This window comes from Heteronotia binoei, chromosome 1 (genome assembly GCF_032191835.1).
Source record: "Heteronotia binoei isolate CCM8104 ecotype False Entrance Well chromosome 1, APGP_CSIRO_Hbin_v1, whole genome shotgun sequence".
Taxonomy (NCBI): Eukaryota; Metazoa; Chordata; class Lepidosauria; order Squamata; family Gekkonidae; genus Heteronotia; species Heteronotia binoei.
Window position 1 is genome coordinate 209282728 of NC_083223.1, and position 19609 is coordinate 209302336.

At 40.2% G+C, this 19609-nt stretch overlaps 1 protein-coding gene across 1 annotated transcript in view; it reads right to left on the minus strand.

The window, feature by feature from the left end:
* Nucleotides 1-19609, minus strand: part of HHAT (hedgehog acyltransferase) — a 315369-nt gene that overhangs the window by 109431 nt on the left and 186329 nt on the right. Inside the window, exon 9 of the mRNA XM_060247267.1 lies at nucleotides 9425-9626. Coding sequence (XP_060103250.1) covers nucleotides 9425-9626 — 202 coding nt within the window. The remainder of the gene's footprint in view (nucleotides 1-9424; nucleotides 9627-19609) is intronic.

Here is a 19609-nt window from a genome sequence, read left to right on the forward strand (position 1 = left end):
CTCTTTTTGTTGAGAACAATGACAATAAATTTATCTATCTATCTTAAAGACCTCTCTGGGGGGCGGGGTCTATGCCCATTAACCTTAGTCAAAGGTTAATCCAAGACGACGTTTAATTCCTTTAGCTGTTGATTTCGATCTAGGAGGAGGCAGGGAGCTGCCTTCTTCAGATCTTGAGATCCAGCGAATAGAGGGGTCGTCAGCCATTCGTCTACAGTGGAATTTAAGTCATTAATTTGACTTAAGCCTGTCGGAATCCAAGCACTTAAAGACGGACTGATTTTAATTGCAAGATAACTAAGCCGAAGTGTTGGAAGAAAGAACATCTGGTTAAGGTACTTTAATCTATTCTTATCTCTACTCCAAGAGACCTTGGACATTATTTAAACGTTGTGTGGAATATAAACAGATGAAGTTGAAGCGTAACTGAATAAAGATAATTACCTTGTCAAGTCTGAACTCTGAAACTTTGAAAGTAAAAAGGCTGTAGCAGAATCTGAAAATAAAAGAGGGAGTTGTTGTGACGGACTGTGGTCTGCGGTTGGTGACGTGTAAAGAAGATCGCTCCTTGTTGTGTATTCACTCCTACAAACTGTTGGAATCTAAACAGACTGAACTGAACTAAGGCATAACTGAAAGAAAATTCAGCCTGGGAAAACTGGATGTTGTTAAATTAATAGCCTCAAAAGATATTTGAGAAAAGGACAAATTGTTTTGAATACTTGTGGTTGTGGTTTCTTCACGAATCTCAAAGGCTGCGATACTAGACACGAGATCAGAGCAAACTGCACCAGGAAGTAAAAGGGGCTGGCCAATAATACAAAGTCTGTAAGGATTACAGAAGCTGTGACATTTGACATTTGAACCAGGAAGGAATTAAGACTAGGATCAAGAGAGACCTCTCTAGAACTGAACTTTACCATAGAGAAACAACGATTGCCATTTTAAAAGGGAGAAAAACTGTCAAATTTGTTAAAAATCAATATCTCTGCTTAGGAAGATAGGAGGAAAACGAAATTAGTCTCATTTGAAAAAGCATGTTCTAAGCTATTGGACTGGTGTTGAATTCTAATTGGTGAACTTTTTAAGGTTTGGTGACTTTTTATATGTCAGTAGGGAGAGTAACTCGTGCAAGGGCTTACTCATTTGACAAGATGCAATCCCAATTTGACTCTCTGGAATCCAAAATGTTAAAAGCTATGGACAAAATGCAAATGGCAATGAAAAAAGAATTCAAAAAGGAAGTTGGAGATCTTAGAAAAGATATAGAGGGTTTCAAGGATGAGATAAAAAATAAAGTTAAAGAGGTAGAGGGAAAAGTGGATACACATGCCTCTATTTTGTTAAAACTTCAAGAGGTCACAATACATGATTGCAAGTTGATGGAAACACAAGTTTGTCTGAGAGGGGTACCTGAAAAAGAAGAGGCAGATTTAATGGGATATATGGTGAACATTATCACTGAATATTTAGAGGAAGACCCTGACAAATTTAGGAGTATGCTGCAAGGTGCCTACAGAGTCAACTCAGCATATGCGAAGGATAAAGACCTGCCAAGAGACATTGTTATAAGACTAAGATCAAAAGATTTGGCAGGAAAAATTTTGAGCAAAGGTTTCCAAAAAGCTTGGGCCATAGAAGGGAGCAAAACTAAAATAATGAAAGAGCTACCAAGACAAGTGATTAGTGATAGGAAGAAATACAAGAAGTTAACCGACCAGCTGCGTGCAGAGGGCACAAGATATAGATGGATAATACCTGACGGTCTTGGATTTGAACAACATGGGAAAAGGATCACAATAAGGAGTGAACAAGAGATGCATAGCTTTCTTGAAGAGAACAAAGAATCAACATCATAATGGAGTACAAACTATTATCTTGGAATATAAATGGACTAAATTCATCACAGAAAAGAAGAACATTTCATTGGATTAAAAAACAAAAATGCAACATAATCTGTTTACAGGAAGTTCATATACAACGCAAAGACAGTAAATTTTTGTGGAATAGAAATTTGGGGCTGGAATTTTTTTCAGTAGCAGAACAAAAGAAAAGAGGGGTAGTCTTTTATATCAAAGAACAACTTGAGCCAAAACTAATATTTAAAGATAAAGAAGGAAGATATATCGCTGTTGAAGTGACAATTGAGGCGGAAAAAACGTTATTGTTAGGATTATATGCGCCCAACGGAGCGAATGATAAATTCTTTAAAGACATAAATCAACAACTGGATGAAAAGACATATGATCAGGTTTTGATGATGGGCGATTTTAATGGGACAATACAAAATAATATTGACAGATCAAGCCAAAAGAAGAATGACAAAGAAGGAAAGCTACCAAATTCTTTCTTTGAGTTGATTAAACAGGAGAACTTAGAAGACATTTGGAGAAAGTTTAACCCTGAAGTAAGAGACTATACATTTTTCTCAGCGAGACAGAACTCTTTCTCTATAATAGACATGTTATGGGGTTCCCAAAGCTTGGGCCTCATAAAAAAAAAAATTGAGATTCTACCAAAGGTTTGGGCGGACCATAATCCAATATGCTGGTCTACAAAATTGCAAAAGAAAACAAGAAGATGGAGAATTAATGAGGATTTACTACAAGACAAAGACATTGTGGCATTCTTAGAAAAGGAGACTGCAGCATTCTTCCAAATAAATGAAATGGATGATATGGAATTTCAAACAGTATGGGACACTTATAAAGCAGTAATGAGAGGACTGTTAATCACATTGAACAATAAAGATAAAAGAGCCAAAGAAGAAAGGTTGTCAGCATTGCAAAATGAAATAAATAAAAAAGAAAGGGATTTGAAAAAAAAGGCCAGGGAAAAAGAAATTAATAAAAGAAATTATGATATTACAATCCCAAGTTAAGCACTTGCTGAACAAAGAATTAGAATGGAATTTTAAAAGTCTGAAACAGAAATCGTTTGAAAGTGCGAATAAACCCGGAAAATATTTGGCCTGGCAACTGAAGAAAAAGAAAGAAAATAAAACCATAAATAAAATTATGGTAAATGGGAAAGCAATAGTAGATCAAGAAGGAATCAAAAGAGAATTTTTTAAATATTATGCAACGTTATTTAAAGGTGTGAACATTAGGAAAGAAAAAGTGGAAGAGTATCTACGGAATATCCAAGTGGCACCTTTAACTGAGTATATGAAAAAGACTTTAAATGACCCAATAGAGAAAATTGAAATAGAGGCAGCAATAAAAGTAATGAAAGAAGGCAAAGCCCCAGGGCCAGATGGATTCACATCAAAATTTTACAAAACTCTTAAAGATGAGATAACACCCCAACTGATGAAATTGTTAAATACGATAAGAGAAGAAGGGAAAATTCCAAATACTTGGAGGGAAGCTGTAATTTCTTTGATTCCTAAAGAAGACAAAGATATCACAAATGTAAAGAATTATAGACCAATTTCATTGTTGAATAATGACTATAAGATTTATTCAAGAATTTTAGCAGAATGATTGAAGCAATATTTGATCAACTTTATAAACAAAGACCAAGCCAGATTTCTTCCTAAAAGACAAATAAAGAGACGATGTAAGAACTGTTATTAATGTTTTGGAATACTATGAGAAACATCCAGAAAAGGAAGCGGCCTTATTTTTTGTGGATGCAGAAAAAGCCTTTGACAATTTGAACTGGGACTTTATGTTTGCGATAATGGAAAAATAAACTTAGGGGAACAATTTATAAAAATGACAAGAGCAATATATATGGACCAACAAGCAAAATTGTGCATTAATGCAGATCTTACCAAAGAATTGAAAGTAAGTAAAGGAACAAGGCAAGGATGTCCGTTATCACCATTGTTGTTTATAATGACGCTTGAAATTTTGTTACAACAAATACAAAAGGATAAAGAAATAGAAGGACTAAAAATTAGAAGATTCTCTTATAAATATAAAGCTTTTGCAGATGATATCGTGTTCATATTAGAGAATCCGATTCAAGTGTCACCATTGTTGTTAGCCAAGATAAAAGAGTATGGAGAGTTAGCAGGACTATATATAAACAAAGAGAAATCGAAATTCTTATGCAAAAACATGCAACCAAATAAAATAAAAGAATTGCAAAAGGTGATGGGTTGTGAGGTCACTACTAAAGGCAAATATCTTGGAATAGAGATAACAATGAAGAATATTGATCTATTCAAAAATAATTATGAAAAACTGTGGTATAAAATGGACAAGGATTTGAGGAAATGGAATAGGCTTAACTTGTCCTTACTGGGCAGGATAGCTGCAATTAAGATGAATATTTTGCCAAGAATAATGTATTTGTTTCAAACTATCCCGATTGTAAAAGATGCCAAACAATTTAACAAATGGCAAAGGAAGATTTCTGACTTTATATGGGCCGGAAAGAAACCAAGGATTAAGATGAAGATTTTAACTGATGCTAAAGAGAGAGGTGGTTTTCAACTCCCGGATTTAAGATTGTATCATGATGCGGTTTGTTTGACATGAATCAAAGATTGGATAATGCGGTTAGATAAAAAACATTTATGGTTAGAGGCCCATGGAAATAAATTCGGCTGGCATGTGTACATGTGTTATGGGAAGAATAAAATGGATGTTTTTTTCTCTCACCATTATATCAGAAATAGTTTACTAAATACTTGGATAAAATATAAGAAATATGGGGACGAGAGAAAACCGCTGTGGATAGTGCCAGCAGAAGTAATAAAAATAACAGCTGAATCCGATGAAGAAAGAGAGATGTCATATAATCAACTGCTCAAGATCCAAGGAGACAAAATTGAATTAAAATCCTCAGAAGAGCTAAACAAGTATGATTGGTTTCAAATGCAACAAATCAAAAGCTTGATGGAAAATGATATTAAATTGGAGGGAATCAGACGAGAACAAACGGAACTGGAAAGGGTCCTGCTTGGAGATAATGAAAAATTGATATCAAAAGTATACAAATTATTATTGAAATGGTCTACAGAAGAAGTAGTAAAGTCTCAAATGGTCAAATGGGCAATCAATGTGAATAGAGAAATACAAATGGATACGTGGGAGCACCTTTGGAAGAACTCGATGAAGATCTCAACTTGTCAGAGCATCAAAGAGAACTGTTTTAAGATGATGTATAGGTGGTATATGACTCCGAAAAAGCTGGCTAAGATGAGTAAAAAGATGTCGGATAGATGTTGGAAATGTAAAAAACATGAAGGTTCTTTCTTTCATATGTGGTGGACTTGTGAAAAAGCGAAAGAGTACTGGAAGATGATACAACAAGAAATCTCCAAAATTTTGGGTTATGACTAAGAAAACTGCAGAGACGTTCTTGCTTGAATTACAATTAGAAAAATTTCCAAAGGAAGACAGGACTTTAATTTGGTACTTGTTATCAGCTGCTAGGACATTGTATGTGCAGCTATGGAAACAAGAAAAAATACCAGAGAAATGGGACTGGACTATGAAAGTTTTATCGTGGAGTGAGATGGACAAACTAACTAGAACGCTAAGAGAATATGATTTAGATATATTCAAAAAGGAGTGGAAGAAATTTAAAGGATATATGGAGAAAGAGTGGAATGTAAAAAGACATTGGACAATTTTTTAGCATTAATGCGAAAAAAAAAATATATTGAACTTTGATTAGTTAGTAGTACCTTTAGTATTGAACTTAAATCTATAACTTCGGGGAAGTCAACATTGGAGGGAGGGGGGATTGAAATACCATATGGGTTAGTACTGAAAATTTATAATTAAGATTTGTAACCATATGTTATCAATAAATTGTTAAAACACAACAGACTGACATAAACCCTGCAAGGGTCTATGCTGGTGGATTTTAAACTTAAGAATTCTCAAGCTGTTAGACTGATTAAGTGAGCACTGACTTTATTAATGAACATGTGCTAAGTCAGGGGTGTGGAACTCATTTGTTATGAGTACCAGATCTGAAATAAATGAGACCTTGTTGGACCAGGCATGTTGGGTTGGGATGAGCTATGCTGGGCCGGGCCATGTGTGTACCTATTTAAGATTAGGTAGCAGATAAATACATTTTATAAAGAACACAGACAAACACAAATATATTTCTTAAAAAACTTAAAATATGCTTAAAATGTTAGCACTCATTGGTTTTAAAGATGCTTTCTTTGTATTTCTCCCATGGGATCCAGGGAACTGGGCAAAGGAAGCTCTGTCTCTTTTCTTCTTTTCCCAGGGGACTGGGGGGGAGAAGTCTTAGCTGATAGAAGGAAGAGAGGCTTGGCTCAGTAGCTCTGCTGTGCAATTGAAAGAGCTTGGCAAAGCAAGCTATTCCTCCCCCCTTCCTCCCCAAGAGAGGAGCCTCAGCCAATGGAGAAAATAGAGATTTTGCTCTGTAGCTCCTGTGCAATTGAGCAAGCCCTGCAAAGCAAGCTGTTACGCAGAAGGAAGCAAGATATAGGCAGAAGGAAGCAGCCCCCAAACTGCATATTTGACACCCCTGTGCTAAGTGCTTATCCAATTAAATCAGAATATTGAGCTTATATAATTTATGGGAATATAGTGGTTAGCACATTGTGAATTCACTGACACACGGTGTTGTATTGTTTGTTGCTCAACCTTGGCCATATTTTTCCTGTTTTGTTGTAGGAATCTCCAGGTGATTCAAGGGTGGACTCTGTGTCATATACCCTGCTGAGGTCATTTCCCTCCTGCTTTGGTCCCCACTGTGGAGAAAGACTGTACTTTTCCTAGGTGGAGGCTGAAAGAAGGGGCGAGGAGATAGAAAGCTGAACTCAGATCACTTCCCCTATAGAAAATGACTGCCTTGAGGAGCAAATTCTATGGTATACCATAACAGAATCATCATAGAATCATATAGTGGTAAGGGACCTCCAGGGTAATCAAGTCCAACCCCCTGCACAATGCAGGAAACTCACAAATTCCACCCCCCCTAAATTCACAGGATCCACATTGGCCATAAACAGATGGCCATCCAGTCTCTGTTTAAAAACCTCCACAGAAGGAGAGCCCACCACCTCCCAAGGAAGTCTGTTCCACTGAGGAACTGCTCTAACGGTCAGGAAGTTCTTCCTAATGTTGAACTGGAAACTCTTTTGATTTAATTTCAACTCATTGGTTCTGGTCCTACCTTCTGGGACCACAGAAAATAACTCCACACCATCCTCTAGATGACAGCCCTTCAAGTACTTGAAGATGGTGATCATATCACCTCTCAGCTGCCTCCTCTCCAGACTAAACATGCCCAGTTCCTTCAATCTTTTTTCATAGGGCTTGGTCTCCAGACCCCTCACCATCTTCATTGCCCTCCTCTGGCCCCGATCCAGCTTGTCCATATCCTTCTTAAAATGTGGTGCCCCAAACAGAACACAATACTCCAGGTGAGGTCTTACCAGAGCAGAGTAAAGCGATACCATCACTTCATGTGATCTGGACATTATACTTCTGTTCTGTTAATACAGCCCAAAATTGCATTTGCCTTTTTAGCCACCACATAACACTGTTGACTCATGTTCAGCATATGGTCCACTAAGACCCTGAGATCCTTTTTGCACATACTACTGCTAAGACAAGTCTGTCCCATCCCATTCATGGGACTTTTTTTTACCTAAATGCAGAACTTTACATTTATCCCTGTTAAAATTCATTTTATTGGTTTTAGCCCAGTTTTCCAACCTGTCAAAATCATCCTGTATCCTGTTTCTGTCTTCTGCTGTGTTTGCAATCCCTCCCAATTTAGTATCATCTGCAAATTTAATAAGCATTCCCTCGATTCCTTCATCCAAATAATTTATAAAGATGTTGAACAAAACAGGTCCCAAGACAGATCCTTGAGGCACTCTGTTTGTCACTCCTCTCCAAGAGGATGAGGAACCATTCACAAGCACTGTTTGGGTGCAATCTGTCAACCACTTAAGAAAAGAACCCTTTTTTGTTGTTTTTAGCATCTTTGGCCAGCCTAAGTTCATACTGAGATTTAGTTTTTCTAATTTTTTCTCTACAAGCACTGGTGATTTGTTTATATTCATTCTTGGTTATAAGGCCATCCTTCCATTTCCTAAATGAGTCTTTTTTATTTCTTAAGTCTTTAGAGAGCTGTTTATGAAGCCACCTCAGCTTCTTTAGGCTTCTTCCATCTTTTCCTCTCATAGGAATTGTCTGTGATTGTGCTTTCAATATTTAGCTTTTAAGAAACTCCCACCCCTCTTGAACCCCTTCTCCTTAAGTATTTCTGACCATGCCAGGGCAAAGCTCATGCCACAAGCACACACTGATGCTAAACACTGCAAGGCCATATACGACAGGAAAAGGCAGCAACAACGCATTGCAGGCAAAAGGAATGCTGAACTTCAGTGTCTGTATGAGCATCATGCTATGATGCCACAGCAAATTAATCCTGAGTGCCTAAGCCTGGGGCACTTCCCAAGAGCCTCTTTCTAGAGCCCGTTGTATTTATTTCCACAACAGGCCATATTCCTAGTTGGAAATAATGAAGGATGGAGGCACCTTCTTTTGGGTCTCATAGACCTGGACCCCCTGGTCCAATTTTTTGGAAACATGGGTGGGTGGGGTTGAGGAGAGGCACCAGATATGCTTAAAATTTGGTGCTTCTGTCTAAAAAAAACCTGCTCTCCCACAGTGCCAGATAACCACAGATCAATTCTCCATTATACCCTATGGACCATTCTCCATAGGGTATAATGGAGTACCCAGCAGACATTCAACCCCCCCCCCTTTCTGATAGTCCTGAAGCAGGGAGAGGGCCTCCAAACCAGGGGATCCCCTGCACCCAACTGGGGATTGGCAACCCTGCTTTCTGCCATGGACTAATCAGGAGCCAGTCACTTTCTTTCAGTCCAGTGTATCTGAGAGCACTGGCGTTGTGAGGATAAAATGGAGAAGAGGAAAACATTGGTGGAGGAGCCAACCTGAGTCCCCACTGGGGAAAAAAGAGAGTATAAGCACTTAAATGAATAAATAAAAGTTAATCCCATGTGCAATACCTAACACTAGCATTTTAGATATTTGATGCTGGACAGGACTCTTTCTGAAACATTGGAGAGCCGTTGCCAGTCTGTGTATCTGTTGAAATAGACCAATGGTTTGACTCAGTATAAACAGGATTCAAATGTCCTAGATAATACTGTACATGTATCAATAATGGCTCGTCACTAGTGCGGCATGTGCCACTGCACTAGGCCCTGAAGATTTTCAGTATGTACATAAAGTATCATAATGAGCCACATATTCTATTACAAACCTTCAACATAAAACATACACATTTGTTACACAGCAAAATACAATCAAAAAATTAAATAAATATAAATAATTTTTTACTAATTGCAAACTTCATTGCGTATATCCTCACAACATGTAACACTTTCAGACAACAGCTTGGCCAATATTTGCAGTGTGAATAAGCTAAATATACTTACAATGAACTCATGGACAACTGGAAGAGAAACCAGCCTCTTCACTCCATTTTCAGCAGTTATTCCAAGCCAATTAAGCACAGCCCAGAACCAAAGGTAGCTATGACTACCATGCCAATAGCTTACAAAAGCAAATGTGATTGCTGTGGAAAACAACATCTTCAACATGCTGCAGCGGGATCCTCCCATTGGAATGTAAATATACCTGCCAGGAGAAATGTTTAAACAGAAATAATTAGGACTTCCAGAGAAATTCCAGAGAAAATTCTACAGCAATATATATTTGCTTTTATAGTAATGCTAATATGTTGCTTTGACTAATTACCTGACATTTTTTACCTGCAATCCTTTCTAATTTCTTTATAAACATGGAATCTTTCATAAAAAATATTTAATACACATCATTGAGCAAGATGACAAATTTTGAGTAGAAATTGCCATTAACTTATTCTGTTTGTCAAGCCACGTCTTCAATGCAACAGAATTGTTTAATGCTGAAAGCTGATGGACTGACTACACATCACATAGGACTACACATTACATAGAGAGCCAGTTTGGTGTAGTGGTTAAGTGTGTGGACTTTTATCTGGGAGAACCGGGTTTGATTCCCCACTCCTCCACTTGCAGCTGTTGGAATGGCCTTGGGTCAGCCATAGCTCTCACAGGAGTTGTCCTTGAAAGGGCAGCTTCTGGGAGAGCTCTCTCAGCTCTCTCTCTCTCACACCTCACAGGGTGTCTGTTGTGGGGGAAGAAGATAAAGGAATTTGTAAGCTGCTCTGAAACTCTGATTCAGAGAGGAAGGGTGGGATATAAACCTGTGGTCTTCTTCGGAGATCTTTGTCTGGATTTCCTGATTTTAATTAATTACAGCTGCAATTTTGTTTTGAGTCATGGCCTTGGGAAGAAGGGTATTTAGTCCTTTCCCCTCATACCATCTTACTTGATCTATATCAGGGGTGGCCAATCTTACTCAATATAAGAGCCACATAGAATAAGCACCAGTTCTTTGAGAGCCACAGGACAGGGAGGGAGGAAAATAGATGGGGGGGGGGGGGGAGAGAGGGAAAGGTAAAGAAAGCAATTTTTACTTTAAATGCATTCTCCAAGCCAGCTGACAGGGCAGTGGGAGCTTTGAGAGCTGCCCAGTATGTGTGAAAGATCCACATGTGGCTCCTGAGCCACAGTTTGGCCATCCCTGATCTTTATCAACCAGGGCCACACACCCCTGATGCAGCCAAGAGCTACAACAGTAGGCCCTGTAAGCTCTTGAAAGGATTGGCTATATAAGAAAGGTGTGGCCTAATATGCAAAGGAGTTTCTGCTACAAAAAAGCCCTGATATCAACCCTCCTCCTGAAGCTGTTTTTATATCTTGTGAGGAGAAAACATAGGGTGTTTTTTTGGTGTGTGTGTGTGTGTGTAGATGTAGATAGGTAAAACAGTTTATTTTCCCCAATACCACAGTTCCAATCATATTCAGAGCAGCTTGAAGCTGTATTAAACACACACATACAGAATAGAAAACCCAATAACAGACCTCCTAAACGTAAAACAGGCTCAATTTAAGCAGTAATAAAGTTCCTATTAATCACCAGATATTAATCTAGTGCTAAGACTTATCCAAATAAACTGAAACAGCAAACACAATAGTGAATAAATTTTAATTAAGCATTTTGATTACTTTTTTACAATGGATTTGTTATGTACTATTTAAGACAGTTTGGTTCTATACAAATGGAGATAAAATTTGGTCCTCAGTCTGAGTAACTTAAAAAATATTTCCTTAGTGATACACCCAGTTTTTAATGATGGTTTAATCCAAAGATTGAGCTATATATTTGCTGCTAGAAATAGCAGCCCCATTTTACTACTGTGAGCTTTAATACATCAAGTTTTTGGTTGGTTCTTATCAAGCTGACAACTGCTTTGAGAGAGCAAATTGGTATAGAAAAGTAGCAAATAAAGAAACGGGGACGCTACAGAGCCTCACCCCCACTAAAGAGCTATTAAGGTTACTTCATCTTTAGAAGAAAGTGAAGTGTCCTTTTTAGGCCCCACTTGGAAGAAAAGGAAAAAACTGTACAAGATGAAGCAGACAAAAGCTGAAGAAAGTAATTAGAACACTTAACATTTATTCTAAGATGCTTCAGACATCACAAAGTAGTTGCTGTTTTCTTCTGCATGACATCCAGTGCTAGTCTTTGAAGTCTTCCTATTCAAGAAGTTAATCAGTGACATTTCCTCAAGGAAAGTTTGATGTTTGATTATTGGATTCTGGATTCAGGAGCACAACAGTACAAATGATTGATTGTAACTATAATATGTGGAGCACTTTACACTTAATCTTTAGATGCTACAGGAGATGTAGAAAAATTGTTTTCTATGTGCTACCATCCCACTGATACAGGGTGGAATCCAGCCATCTTTCTTCATTCATTCTACTCCTTTAAGGGGAATGCAACCCCCTCTAGAAGAGAGGATAACCCATTTCCCCTGATCAGACTGCCCCCCCCCCCCCCAAGCAGCTCCATTTTGTTGGGATTAAATTTTGGTTTCTTTGTCCTTGTCCATTCAAAAACTGCTGCCAGTATAACAGTACAATAGCCTGTTTACAGTTTCCACAGCCTCCTGGGAACTTGCTGAAAGCATGAGATGGAGCTGGCTGTCATCTGCATATTGGTGGCGAGTGGCAACTCAGCCCAGATCTCCAGATAACCTATCCCAGTGGCTTCATATAAATGTCAAAAAGCATGTTGACATTGTCAAGCAAGATGGAACCTTGCAGAATCCTGTAGGCCACAAGCCAAGGAGCTAAGCAGTGGTCCTCCAGCACCATACTCTGAGGTAGGACTGAACCATTTCAGAATGGTGCATCCCAGTCTTAGCCCTGGAGGTGGTGGTCCAGGAGGATACCATGATCATTGGTATCAAAGGCTGCTGGGAGGTCCAGGAGAATCAATAGGGTCACACTCCCCCTGTCCATCTCCTGGGTCAGGTCATCTGCCAGATGACAGTCTTTTTCAGTCTGATCACCAGGCCTGAAACTAGGTTGGAATAGATCCAAACAATCTGCTTCATTCACAAATCCTTAACATTGCCCAGCTCCACTTGTTCAATCACCTTGCTCAAGAATGGCTCAGGCTCATAGCCAGTAATTTTTGTTAGGGTGGCACATATTTTGTTAGGGGAGCAGTTTAGCATGATGGAGAGCAGCCCATAATGTATCTGTTCAGAACTGTTATGCTTATATTTCAAAATAATCAAGTCAAGTGGTCCTCAACTAAGTCAAGCTATATATCACATACAGTTATCACCTAATAGGAGAGGGAGAGTTATTGAAATCTGAGTTGCAGTGTAAACATCTTGATTGTCATACAGTTGAATTTTCAGCTAGTATATTGGGTCTGAATACAGAAATCACAGATTTGAAGCTTACTACAGGGCTTGTGACAAGTCTCCAAGAGTTGTTACTAGGGTAAAATGTAAACAGTATAATAGCCTGTATTGTGCAGCAGGGTGTGTGTGTGTGTAAAAGCACTCAAGTGCGATGCCCATGGCCATCATTGCACCTACCAACATTTTTTCTGGTGCTTGCCAAGTATTTTTAGAAAGTGAGTAGGGCCAGGTAGGACTTTTGTCCAGCAAGGTTCTGATTGATTATTTGAGATCTGATTGCCTGTGCATATTTTTTAAAGTGTTGTCATAGCAGCAGCTGCCACCATATCACAAGAACTTACACTGTGTGACTGAAGTTAAGCTCTGGCAATCATTTTATGGCTGGTGCTGCCTCTTGCAGCAGCCATTTTGTTTCTTTACCCATCATGCCATGTCAGAATTCCAAATGAGCCCACAGTCTCAAAAAGGTTGGGGACCACCGTTCTAAATCTTAACAGAGTAATATAGAAAAATGTTGATTTCTTGATTACTTTCAGTACAAGGTCAAATCAAATTAAGACACCCACTGTGATTTTAAACTCTACTTAAAAATCAAAATTATTAAGCTAATTGTACCATGTGTTGCAAGCTGCAGTGGAAATGAAATGCAGGCACTAGTTGTTTAACAGGGTGACTGTATTGATGTTTAAAGTTAAAAAAGTATTGATTATCTTATCAGTGAGGAATCCATGCAGCAGCGCCCCCCCCCTCTCCGATTTAGGTGAAGATAGTTCTCTTTTGCACAGTGTGCATGGTGCTGGCTGAGCTGTCTCAAAGGCTGCTGTTACTTGGAGAGCTAGAGAATAGGTTTGCCAGCTCTGGGTTGGGAAATAGATACTTGGTGGGGGTAGAGCTTTGGGAGGGCAGGGTTTGTGGAGGGGAGAGACCTCAGCTGAGTATAATACCATAGAGTCCACCCTCCAAAGTAGCTATTTTCTCCAGGGGAACTAATCTTGGTCATCTGGAGATCAACTACAGTAGCAAGAGATCTCCAGGTGCTACCTGGAGTTGGCAGCCCTATGGAGTAGGAAGACAGGGGAGAGTGGGAGAGGCTGGGAAAATAACCAAGAGGAAGAAGGAAGCAGGGAAGTCACCATGTGGTCAGTACATGGGTCTGCAACCCATCTATCTACATGCCTAAGGATCAAATTTCATCTATCTACATGCCTAAGGATAGATAGGGGCCTGTCTATCTGCGGGACCGCCTTTCTCCACATGTTCCCCAGAGAGCACTGCGTTCAGGAACAAAAAATCTATTGTCCATCCCTGGACCAAAGGAGGCTAGGTTGTGTTTACATGAGCTAGGGCCTTCTCGGTGGCAGCACCAGAATTGTGGAATGCTTTCCCGGAGGCCATAATGGCCCTGCAGGATCTTTCCACTTTCCGCAGGGCCTGCAAGACTGAATTATTCCGACAGGTCTTTGATATCTAACCGGGAGAGAACTGCCACCTGACATCATTACTGAGTACTATGTGATCACCGTCAGAAAAGAAGAACTCGCTTATATTGTAGTGATACAGCACCACAAAATGGTTTTAAAATCTTAAATTGTAATTATGTTTTATTGATTTTTATTGGTTTTAACTTGTGAATATGAATGTTGTCAGCCGCCCTGAGTCTGCTTGCGGAGAGGGCAGGATAGAAATTTAAAGTAATAAATAACAAATAAATTTCCAATTACCAAGAGCCCCTCTTCCTCCCTCCCTGCCCAGGGATGGTTCCTTGGTGTGAAAGGATACCAAGAGGGTCTTTTCTGAGGGAACATGACTCCTTTCTTCAGCATGGTGCCCTGTTGCCCCCTGATCCTCACCCCACCCCCCACCAACAACAGCAAGGCTGCCACTCTCAGAGTGGGACACATCTAACAAAGTCCCTGAGAGTCTTATCTGTGCACCTAACTGTCCACTTCTCCAGATCAGCCACTGTAGCTCTGTGCTGTGAACTTGTTCCCTGAGAATCAGGAGCTCCTTTCATCAAGCACACACCCATGACTTCTGTCCAGCTGACAGATTGTCATATATGTTGCTCTCAGTAAAATACGACTCTTTGCTGGCACTCTTCCTTCATAATTGCTTTGTTAAATCTCCTTTTAAAATAAATTTCCTATTTATGTAGGCCTGTTTGAGGAAAGTGTGCTTGTCCTTTTAGGAATGTGGAGAGACTAGTGCCCTGGCTTCCTCACCCTGCTGCTGAACTTGTACATCTGCTAAACTCATCTGTTTATCCCCTTGTTCCAGACACTTCATCACTGGAGCTGGGACACTGTCACTGGAGTATGGCATGCTACCTTGCAGAGCCTTATATCGAATCAGACCCGCCCCCCAGTCTATCAAGGTCAGTATTGTTTACTCAGACTGGTAGCAGCTCTCGAGGATATAAGGCAGAGGTCGTTCACATCACCTGCTACTTGATCCCTTTAATAGGAGAAGCCTGGGGTTCAACCTGGGACTTTCTCCATGCCAAGCAGAGGCTCTTCCACTTAGGCAGAGGTCTTTCATATCACCTACTACTTGATCCTTTTAACTGGAGATGCTGGAGATTGAATCTGGGACTTTCTGCATGCCACACAGAAGCTCTTCCACTGAGCCAGGGACCCTCCCCTGACATAATAGCATCACACAACACCATTGAGCAACTGGAGGATATGGAGGCCAGGAGCAGGAAATAACCTACCAAAGGAGGCAACCTGGCAAGATTAAATAGGGTCTATGCTACAAACAGTTAACATTCAGACCAATCCTTATTTCCGAGGAATGATATTAATGCTGCTCCACTTTAGCTCTGTAATGTGCTGGTCCGGCAACACAGGAATGCGGAATTATTGTGGGGAACTGGGATTACATGGAAAGCACTAAGCCAGCACTGCCCTGAATGAAGTCCTGATATGATTTTGGTCCTCTGACATGGTCCTTCAATGTGGTTCCTGCGCGGCAAGTGGGGAGGGACTAGGGCTCCCAGTCCTCCAGAGAGGGTGAGGATTCTCTGCTTTGCATTTTCTACTGCCACTCTGCTGGGGTGTCATCACCTCTGGGGAAAACTCAGAAGTAGCACCAGTCCACCCTAGGAATTGTCAAAAATATCTATGGTTTTACTACACTGTTTCCAGCAATTCCTAGAGGTGTGTAGTAACTTCTGGGTTTTCCCTAAAAGTGCATCACACTGTCAATGACAGCTGCCATGCCCCCATGTCCCCCATCCATCTCATTTGGTTGCCAGGCCAACGAAATTCTCTGTAACATAAAAAGTAATTTCCATCTAGAATCAAAATAGAAATGCCAGATGTTCCCATTGACTGCACAATAACATGGCAAACCTAAACCCTGACTTCAATGGACTTGGAAGGGTGTAATTCTACTTAGAATTGCACTATAAAGTGTTTACTGGCTGCTCCACTTAACCCCAAAAGAGGAAGTTTCACATTCAGTATAACAGGGTTTGGAAATAATAAAAAGTGTTAAGTGCTTCTCTACCCATAGTATATTCCAGTGTCTGTTAAGGTCTGTTAACGATGAGGATGAAAACCCAGGGCACAATCTGATCCTTATACGATGATTCAGTATTGTTTTCCATGAAACCTTCATACAACTAAAGGAAGATTTAGCTGGTTTAACATCAGGGAGCTACACTGCAGTTTGTGCAAATAATCTCTATTTGCACCAATGTGACCATCGCTAGGAAAGGGCTTAGAAATGATGGCTTTAATTTAAAATTGTGTTTTCAATTACAATTCCGTTTACATGGTGTCAATTGGTTCTCCCCAGGTGACATCTCAGACAGCTATGTGGAGAAAGGGGGATTCAATTTTCTGAGATTTATTATCTAGTGTCAGCAGTTGGTTAATTGAGCAGCATTAATTTCATTTTTTCTTCATAAAAGCCTCAGAGGTGAATCCTGGGGGCACATGGGTACAGTATCAATAGTAGTGGGTTTACACAAAATTCTATGGGAAAATTTCACATACAGCAGAACACACATTGGACTGTGAATTTTATATAACATCAATGGTGTATGCCATTGGCGAGGGGCCATGGCTTAGGGGAAGGGTCATAGCTCAACTGCAGAGCATCTGCTTGGCATGCAGAAGCTCCCACGTTCAAACTCTGGCATCTACAGTTGAAAGGATCAGATAAGAGATGACAGACCTCCATCCGAGAAACTCAAGAGCTGCTGCTGGACCAATTGTCTGCTTCAGTACAAGGCAGCTTCATGTGTTCATGTGCCATGAGAATACAGGTGTGACATGATTTTCAGTCAGCAGATCTATATGAGAAGGGTGGATTTCACACTCAACTTCAACAAGCCAAAGTTTTGCAGTTTTTCCACACCTGATAACAACGGAGCTTTTCTGGTAATGCGGCATGGCTGCAAGTGTTACTGGAAATTTCTGCTTTGTCTCAGCCCTGTAATTTCAAACTGATAGAATGTGCTAACTACAAACCTGACCAGTGGAAATCTTTAGACACATTCCATTTCCTGAATTATTCAACTGAATTATTCAAGAGAGCTTTTCTATGCAGGCATTAGAGTTGTATTATACTAAATGATTCACAAAGTTACTTAGACAAATTATTAGGGACTGTGGTCTATACTACTGTATTTAACTTACTGAAACTAGGATCCTCCTGTGTGACATTTCATGTTAGTACTCATGCTTTGCTTTGCTTCAGTTGGGGTTGCCAGGTCTCCCCCAGCCACCGGCAGGGAGTAGGGTTGCCAGATCCAGGTTGGGAAACTACTAGAGGCTTAGGGACAGAGCCTCAGGAGGACAAGGACCTCAGTGCGGAACAATGTCATAGAGTGTACCCTCCAAAACATCAATTTTCTCCATTGGAACTGATCTCTGTAGTCTGGAGATAAACTCTAATTCCAAGGGTTCCCCAAATCCCACCTGGAGGCTGGCATCCCTAGCTTCAGTTCTGTTTTTAGATTTCTAATTGGTTCTACAACCCCAATCCTGTTGTATTGTTTTCTGAATACCCACCCAGTCAATTGTATTGAGTCACTCTGAGTAACCTACCTTGAGTCTAAGTGAGAAAGGCTGACTATAAATGACATAAATGAATACATAAAATTTCTGCGCTTACCAGGCAGTGCCACAAGCCTTCAAGCTATAAAAATCAGGAAAAGATTATTTAGAATAGCAAATTCCACATGCAGTCTTCATTTGCATGGAGTTATGAGAATGGATCCACAGTAGGGCTGTGAGGATTGTGAGCCACTACAAAGGGATCTGTTGAGGCTGGGTGAGTGGGCGTCAACATGGCAAATGAGGTTAAACGTGACCAAGTGAAAAGTAATGCACAGTGGGGCCAAAAATCCTAACTATAAATACAAGTTGATGGGGTGTGAACTGGCAGAGACTGACCAAGAGAGAGATCTTGGGGTCATGGTAGATAACTCACTGAAAATGTTGAGACAGTGTGCGATTGCAATAAAAAAGGCCAACGTTATGCTGGGAATTATTAAGAAGGGAACTGAAAACAAATCAGGCAGTAGCATAGTGCCTCTTTATAAATCGTTGGTGCAGCCTCATTTGGAATACTGTGTACAATTCTGGTCACTGCACCTCAAAAAAGAAGTTATAGCATTGAAAAAGTGCAGAAAAGGGCAACTAGAATGATTAAAGGGTTGAAACACTTTCCCTATGACAAAAGGTTAAAATGCTTGGGCTGTTTAGCTTGGAGAAACATCAACTGAGGGGTGATATGACAGAGGTTTATACGATTATGCATGGAATAGATAAGGTAGAGAAATAAATACTTTTCTCCCTTTCTCACAGTATGAGAACTCGTGGGTACTCAATGAAATTGCTGAGCAGTCAGGTTAGACCTGATAAAAGGAAGTACTTCTTCACCCAAAGGGTGATTAACACATGGAATTCATTGGCACAGGAGGTGGTGGCAGCTGCAAGCATAGACAGCTTCAAGAGGGAATTGATAAACATATGGAGCAGAGGTCCATCAGTGGCTATTAGCCACAGTGTACTGTTGGAACTCTCTGTCTGGGGCAGTGATGCTCTGTACGGGTGCTTGGGGGGTCACAGTGGGAGGGCTTCTAGTATCCTGATGGTACCTGGTTTTTTTAGCCACTGCATGACACAGAATGTTGGACTGGATGGGCCATTTGCCTGATCCAACATGGCTTCTCTTATGTCTGTGTTGGAAAATACCTGGAGACTTTGGGGGTGGATCCAGGAGAGGGTAGGGTTTGAAGAGAGGCCTCAGCATGGTACAGTCCCGGAGTCTACCCCCCAAAGCAGCCATTTTCTCTAGGGGAACTGATCTCTGCCAGCAGGAGATCAGTTGTAAAAGCAGGAGTTCTCCAGGCCCTAACTGGAGGCTTGGCAACACAAGAGAGAGACACAGAAGGAAGTGGGAGAATCAAGGCTGAGCCTCCGTGTGAAGAAAAAAGAGGGGGGAAATACAAAAACCTTATGTAAGTTTATCTCATTCAACAACCATCACACTTAAAAACAACCAAGTAAGACCTTAAAACATACGTGGAACAAAAACAGTAACAACAGGAACATCCCAAAGTTTTTCACCCATATAGTTCAAAATAACGTTGCAGTGACAACGAATTTCACCATTTCCAAAATTTCATAGCAAGGGGGTGTTCTCTGTTCCACAGAATGCTTGAATCACGCTGCCTATTGTTTTGACCAGGGCTTTTTTTTTTTAAAGAAAAAGGAAGTTTGTTGCAGACGTGATTACACAGTCCCTGGCCATGAACTGGGTGATTTTCATGATGAAT